The 7868-nt window shown below is 44.6% G+C and overlaps 1 protein-coding gene across 1 annotated transcript in view; it reads left to right on the forward strand.

The window, feature by feature from the left end:
* Positions 1-7868, forward strand: part of CFAP77 (cilia and flagella associated protein 77) — a 26579-nt gene that overhangs the window by 17021 nt on the left and 1690 nt on the right. Inside the window, exon 4 of the mRNA XM_019541114.1 lies at positions 7298-7400. Coding sequence (XP_019396659.1) covers positions 7298-7400 — 103 coding nt within the window. The remainder of the gene's footprint in view (positions 1-7297; positions 7401-7868) is intronic.

The raw sequence follows: 7868 nt of genomic DNA on the forward strand, positions 1-7868 counted from the left end.
GTTCAAGCCCCTACATTGAACACCTTCAAGAGCAAATTGGATGCTTATCTTGCTGGGATCCTATGACCCCAGCTGACTTCCTGCCTTCAGGTGAAGGGCTGGACTCAATGATCTTCCAAGGTCCCTTCCAGCCCTGATGTCTATGAAATCTGTGAAATCAGCAGGAAACAAACTCCACAAGATGAGGACAACATACAAGTGGCTCCAGGGAGCTCCTCCTAATGACATTAACAGCCCCATGTCAGCAGATGGCAAATATTGCAATTCAAATGAAAGGACTAACACACCGAGAACATAAAAGTGGCCAAAAAAACCACGCTAAATTGTACGAGTCAAGCAGGATTTTAACAGAAATACAAGGGCTACCAGAAGCCAATGCATAGCCCAAGGCAGGAGTTATGTATTGGCTGCTGGCACACACTACAAGTGGAAGAGCAAGTGCTATTCCCCATGGCTTGGAAATAAGGTTGATGTAAGAGTTTACAGATAATGTTAATTTTGATCTTGGATTTTTTGGGGATTAAACCAGTCCTTTAGGTCAAAATTTCCTGTCACAGTAAATCCTCGAAAATCAGCGACTCTCATTTGCAAAATATTTTTTGTATGCCACATACCAAGTCACAGGACTCTGAACATGCCTTTATGGAGATATTGAGGAAAAACTACCTTTAAGATTTTCCTGCCACCCTCCCCCTCCAATTGGACTGTTCTTTTTATTGAGGGGTAACAGTTGCAACCAATTCACAGGGAAGAGGAAGCAATTTAAGCAAGACTTTTTCCAGTAAGCGTCAAATCGGAAATACTCACACATGAAACCACCACAGCAAAATAGCCGTAAGGGTCTGAAAAAAAGCCAGCGCATCTGAAAACTGATAGTTATGAAAGGACCTTGGTTCTTAACCTGATCTCCAATTAGGATATAGTTGTACATAACAGTTGTGCTACAAATGTCAGCCCAAAATGCAAGTTTAACTTGGATTTTTTACATTTAACATCTTTGCGTGGTAAGTCGATTGTGCTAGTGGGAAATCCACAGTAACAAGCCTGTTCCACCAAATAACTCTGCTAGAGGCAATGGTACTCTTTGAGAAAGTGTCCTGGGCCCATTTCCACTGAAAAAAAAATTAGTCATCTTAATTGTCTGGAGGATGTGCAGCCCAGTTAATCTCACCCAGTTGCTCGCAGCTATTTTGGTTGTGTGTGTCACTATCCATGCAAAGCCAGCTCTGTATCTGCCGTGTACTTAGAAAGTGGGGCAGGATCTGGCCCTTATAACATTGTTTTCTGTTGTATTACCAAGAAAGCAGAAAAATGGACAATGAGCCCTAAAAGCAGTAAGGCAGATTATATTTAAGTACAGGCAATCCCACATGTAGGGTGAAGTCTCTCTGCACTCCCTGCTAGTGAAGGTCATATAGATTAGCAGTGGGAAACTTAAATGTAGGAAAAGCAAAATATCAAATTAGGATCAACCAGAAAAAGTTCAGCAGCTCAGCTATACCCTAAATATTTACATCCAATCTGCTTCTGAATTACAGAAGAAAAGGGAAGTATCCGCAAGCCAAGCTTTTCCACGTGCACAGAGCAACTTTGCAACCCAACTGATTGTGTCTTTTAAATCAATGAGAAAAATTCTTCTTGAGCAGAGTCCTTTATACCCACACATTTTGCCAAATAGGATTTTTTTTTCCTTTTTTTTTTTTTTTTAAGGCTGGCATTTAAACCTTTGAAAATAAAGGTTGAGGAAAAGCTGACACAACCTTGAAACCTCGACTACAGTGATGGCACTGACTGGCGCTCTTCTCGCAGTTGAATATTATAGATAGATTTTAATTTCATTTTAACAAAATAGCTGTCTCCACTGGAAAGAGCATCAAGAACCAAATGAGGACCCGTCTTGAGCTGAATCACGCTGAACAGACCTCTGCGCTGTCATTGATTTTCTGGGAAGAAAAAAAATGCCTCTGGCTACTAAACCAAATTAGTAGTCACTGATGACCAATTATTTTGCCCCACTGTGAACGGAGAGGCGTACTAAAAATCCAGTTTGTCAGACCCAAGGCTCTCTTCTCAAACACCTTTCAACAAGCGTGTACCAAAAGTCCCTCAGAAGGTTCTGACGGCTTCCTGTTTTCTGCAAGTTCTCATTCTCCACAAAGTTTTAATGAGCTGCAGATATGATGATGGCCTGCCATAAAAGGAGCCCCTCTAATCTCAGTAGAGCACTATTTGGCAGAACACACAAATCACAGCTGTCAGAATTTATACACACATACACACAAAAAGTGTCAGCCTAATGTTTGCAAATTATAATTACCATTTCCCTTGCATGTCCCTGGTGCCTTCATTTTAGATGAATCCCAGCTCCGAGGTATCAGTTGCAAAAGCACTGAAGGCTCATATTGAGTGGAATAGATTTAGCTAGTTTGTAGCTCATTTAAGGCCTACACTGTTTTATTTTAATATGGTTAATACTTTATTATACTTTTTAACATTATTTTTACAGTAAAATAACCCATTAGAAGGCTGCGGGTTCTTTTCCGAGAGATTTCTGCCAAGATCAGCTACCCTATTGTATAACCAAGTTCACAGGAGCTTGTCATTTCAGTTGAATGTAGTTACAAGTCCTGTCTCTTGAAAGTAATTTAGCAGAGAATCTATTACAGAGACAGCAAATGTTCCAAGGGTAATAGTTTTGAAAATGTGCATAAATAAATGTTAAAATATTTAGGAAATGTCAACATTCAAAACCACTCCAAGAATTTGACTATAAAAGGAAGACGCCGATCCCCGCCCCCCCAGTTATAAATAATTTCTTCACATCACATCAAAACTTTTCTTTCCTCTTCTTCCCGTGGCAGCGCCCCTGCGCCAAACAAAAGGGATCCAAGTTGTTCTGAAAAAAGCTGAGTTTTAATCCACAATAAGTGGTTCTCGCTTGCCTTTTTCAACCCCCTCCCCACACCCTCTGTCCAGCATCTGCACACAAACCACAAAAGCAACAACAAAAGGCTGCCCAGTTCAGAACAGTGATATCTATGTTCAGCAATATGGACATGACCACGGAAAGAAGGAGGCTAGAAACAGGTCGTTGATTCTTGTTTTCAATTAATGCTAACGGGGAGTACATTTTTCCCAAGGTCGGCTGCAAATGGGATACTGCAGGACGGCCCAGATACTGTCCCATTGATATCAGGGCCAGAACTCCCACGGAGCATGGACTTCCCACTACATTTTTCCTGGTCCATATTACTGTAATGGTCTTTTTCTTATTTAACCCTTCCCTCACTTTTTCTCCAGACTTCTCAGAGGATCCTAGAAAAAACCAGAAGGTAGAGCATTACATAGATCAAACACCCTACTTAAGCACCACTTTAAGCATACAAGCCCCATCTGAAGTCAGTGGAATGATTTTGCCTTCTTTACGTTTCACATCAGCTTCCGTACTTCACTGGATCAGGACTTCAAGGTCATTAATCACAAGATGGGCAGGGGGGTGGAAATCACTGAAGAGGAGGCTCAGCCCAAACTTATCTTTTCAAGCCTTTGCTTGCAAACCAGCTGCGGACTCTAATCATTCACCCACCAGCTAGTCTATTGTGGATGATAAATTAGTCGCAGCCATGGAGATGCGAACACACATCCAGCTATTGCAAAGTTAATAACCACAGCCTATATTCAGAGCTTAGGTACCTACCATGCTTTCATCTTTAAACACACGTGTGCCATAGGGAAAAGCAAATCAGTGCTCATAGGAGGTCCTATTTTGATGGTGTTGGAGACTGAAGCCCTCGGTTTAGTAACAGAATATGCATAACAGAGTCACGGACAGCACAAAGTTCTCCCTCAGCCTGGGTCCTACATCCCAGCTGAGAAAAGTGAGGTATAGTGTAGGGAAGAAACTTAGTCCATGGGGAAGAGTGTTGCTGCTATAGGAAGACACTAGCCTGCACGAGCAAGGAGAGGAAGCCATCCCATTCAGATACAAAGATGGTGATCAGAGCCAGCACCAAGGGACATGGGCATGTCGAGTAACAGAGGACTGGATCACTACTCGGTTGCAGTTTCATCCCAATACAACCTTCTTATATACTGCAGCGCAAATGCCATCAGTGAGTTTCTGTTCCTGCGCCCATCTGATGCCTATGCTGGTGTTATATTAGCCACTTTCTAATGCCAACATACATATTTCCAGGGACTGTGGTTTCCACTAGATCCTCCAAGTAGTGCATGAAGAGGGTCAGCCAAGCAAACAAGTTACGGTGTGCAAATTTGGTTTTCTTTTAACCAGACCTGAGTTATGTGCACAGAGAAGCTGGCAAGAATCCCACAGGAGCCTGATCTTGTGCATAAAGGAAGCTGGGCACGTGATGGGACCAGACCTGTTTTGCGTCATTTCTTTTATTCCTTAATCAACAATTTGCCCAGCTTGGAATATAAAAACTGCCCGTCAGGGTGAGATTGAAAACCTAGGCCCAAGCCACTGTAATCTTTAGTATCTCGTCTGTGTAGTAACCAGTTGGCGAATCATTAGAATCAGCAGCTGATTTGTAAGCAAACACTCGAAAAGCCCTGCAGCATGTGATCTATGAAATGGTAGGTTTGTAGAAGGATGTCTTTTCTGATATGAATGGCCTCCTGGGATATATATTGCTAGATTGCACATCTAGTATCATTAGAAAACACGACCATAGATTAGGCTCTTCTGAAGCATGTGGCGGGCAATAATTAAGTAATAAAAGTCACCGCAGGGGTGAAGGAACAAGAAATAGAAGAGTTACTATTTGCATACGCACTGCTGGCATCCTCCTGCACTATTAAAAAATTCTCCAGGCACGAGTGGCATTTAAAAGCTGGTTGCGACTGATTGCAGATGGAGTCCTGCTGGAAACTGAGAGGCACAAGAAGAAACGATTGGTTGCACGGACCAGAGGACGTGCTCTCTCAACAGAATACAGTCTCCCGGCATAGGAGGAGAATGCAATAGCATCCCTGGTTGCTAGCTAATGGCACTAGCTCCTTGCAGTAAGTGCCATCTAGCAGTTGGCCTGCAGCAGCAGGGAAGACAGAGCATTCCTGTTGTATTAGTGACAGCGAAAGGCTTTGTACACTACAGATCTAGGCAGAGACATGCTGTAACAGGTTGCTGGCGGGGTGGAAGAATTCCTCAGAAGGACAGGGGCTGGGGGAAAAGGATGTGGAAAAATATTAAGCAGCAGATCCCCTTCATTTACCTGGACTTGCAGATTTTTAGTTTAATATTTGCTGCTGGAGGGGGGGAGGCACATTATGAAAGCATGCCAATGAACCAGCGAGCTGCCCTCGCAGCAAGGGCATTTTCTGCTTTAGTGTACCTCCTGTGGCTGTCCCCGTCCTTCGCTGTGGCTGGTGAAATCAAGCCTGCCCCACCTGCCGCAAAGGCATCAGGGGACACACGCACACAGCTCCGAGTCTAGCCTCACGCCATGTTGTGCGATGCCAGCTCGGTTTGGGCAGCCAGGAGAGCAGCTGAAAAGCCACTGCATTTTTACCTTTTTTATACTGCTGTTTGCCTAGGCCACATGGCACAGGCACGGCGCCAAGCCATGTCACATGCACACCGAACACGCAGCCTCTCCTCCGTGGCCGAGCCGTGTCACCGTTCTATCCAGCTGCAAGCAGCAACTGTGCTGAAACCTGGTCCAAAGCTGCATCAAATAACTGCAACTGTTGCAGTATTTAAGTCAGGTATTTTTCCTCTTAACATTTCAGGATACCACAAAAAGGTCAAAAGGTTTTCTGTCCCTTTGCCAACAATAAGAACATAATTTGAGAGAGGCAGAATGTAATTTGGAGGGTTGGAGAGGTCTGTTTAAAAACACTGCATTGAAGCTCCAAAGATCTGAGCTCAGTGCCTATCACTGCCACAGACCCGCTGCGTTGCCTTGATCGAGTCCTTCCAATCCCTTCTTCATCTGTAAATCTGTAAAATGGTCACAATAATCTGTCCTTGTTGTTCCCCTTTGTCTTTTCGATTTTGACCGCAAGTTCTCAAGGGCAACGTCTGCCTTTTATTTGTGTTTGTACAACGGCTAGTACCAAGGAGCGTGGATTGTACTTGGGGCCTATAGACATGACTCTTGTACAAATTACTATCTTTATGCCTTCCTACACCTGAATTTAAAACATAAAATCAGCGCTATCATAATGTTACCTCTTTACCTCCAGTTCTGTTTGTATTTCTGCTGCTTTTGTTAATGAACCAAGGAATCACATAAAAAGCCTGAAAGAGACTCTAAAATGCTAGGGATTGGAGATATACAATCTTCATGCCGAGATTCATTCCCGATGGCATCTTTGTACAGTTCCCATATCTAATTCAGTCTCTTCTCTATTCTAGTGGCAGCCGTTCAGGTCAGCAAGCGACTGAAATTTTGGGAAAAACCTTTGCTCAAATGCCATTTCCCTCCATCAGTGCAAGAAGGCAGGTGGTTTTGCTTTAACAGCCTGCCGCTCTGTGCACAAAGGGGTCATTTTTGTGATGGAATATGAAAAAGCTAGGCATGCAGGTTAATCAGTGTCCTCTCTCTGCCTCTGACAGCTGGGAGATCCTCCCAGGCGCTGGAATCACCCCCAGCTCAGCCCTTCTGCAGCCTGGCTCAGCTTCCTTGGTACAGGGAAGCAATAACAGACCTCAGGGTCTCCCGTCATGACACCTCACTCCCTTTATGTCCCCTTGTTAATTCTAGCACCGTGTTGTCAGCTTGAAGTGCAATGCAAGGCAGGACTGCTTGAGGCTTGTCAGGTCCAGGCTCACAGCTCTCGGATGCTGATGTGAAGGCTCACTTCACCTTTTGATCATTTCCCCCTCAGCTCCTGGGTTACCCATGAGGTTGCCTTAAGTCCAGAGAGCTAGAGAGCATGGTCTCTTCCAACTTCAGCCAGGTCTAGGATGAGGTGTTCATGCGATCCCTTCACCACAGCAGAGACCTGCACTGCGGAAAACCCGGCCGACCCACTCTTGCAGGCTGCAGGCACAAGCCTTTCTGGTCCTCAGCTGATGAACGTGCTAGAAAGCCGGTGCTCTATATTGGTTACGATGAGCGCCAAGTACCTAGGGGCTTGGAGGCAGGGAGAACCTGTGCAATACCCAACTACTGCAGGGCCCTCCAAACAAAATTAATTCCCATTTCTCAGAACTGCTGCTTCACCCACGGCTTAGTCGCTGCTTGCATCTCATCATCAGGAGCAGATAAATCCAAGTCTGGTCAAGGGGGCTAAACCTGAAAAGGATCTGACCCCAGTCTTGTTTTTATAGGCCTTCTACACCCATCTTCGACCTTCTCCAGCACAGGTACCAAGAAGTCTGGGTGGAACAACAGAGAGCAGCAGCTGCGGCCCGGCAAGCAGAGCAAAAAAAGGTAATAGTGCTTTGGATACGATTATTCATCACTTCTGGTCCTAAACTTGCATAACCTTGCTGTCTGTCATTGAACAGCTGTATCCAAGCTGGATGTATGCAGGGGGTTGGACTTGATGATCTGTTGAGGTCCCCTCTGACCCTGGCACCTAGGAATCTATGAATGATTCTGGCTGGAAGGAGTGGGGCATGTACACCCTTGCCCATCACAAGGTAGGGCCTGAGGCATAAGCCTCAGCCCCTAGCTGATCAAACAGGATCCATATTTGGATCTGAATAGACTCGAGCACCTCACCTATGCAGGTCTTTTTATAAATCCCTTTAGCTGGGCACTGCATTTTTAAGAGCATAAATATTTTTAAGACTCTGCCTCAAGGTGCCCTGGGTAACTGAAAAGCCCCATAGCAGCTAAGAGGAATGGGCCTACTACTACTCATTTTTTACTAAGGTCTGTTTTGCAGGAGTGTAA

This window comes from Crocodylus porosus, unplaced genomic scaffold (genome assembly GCF_001723895.1).
Source record: "Crocodylus porosus isolate Cpor-Errol unplaced genomic scaffold, CroPor_comp1, whole genome shotgun sequence".
Taxonomy (NCBI): Eukaryota; Metazoa; Chordata; order Crocodylia; family Crocodylidae; genus Crocodylus; species Crocodylus porosus.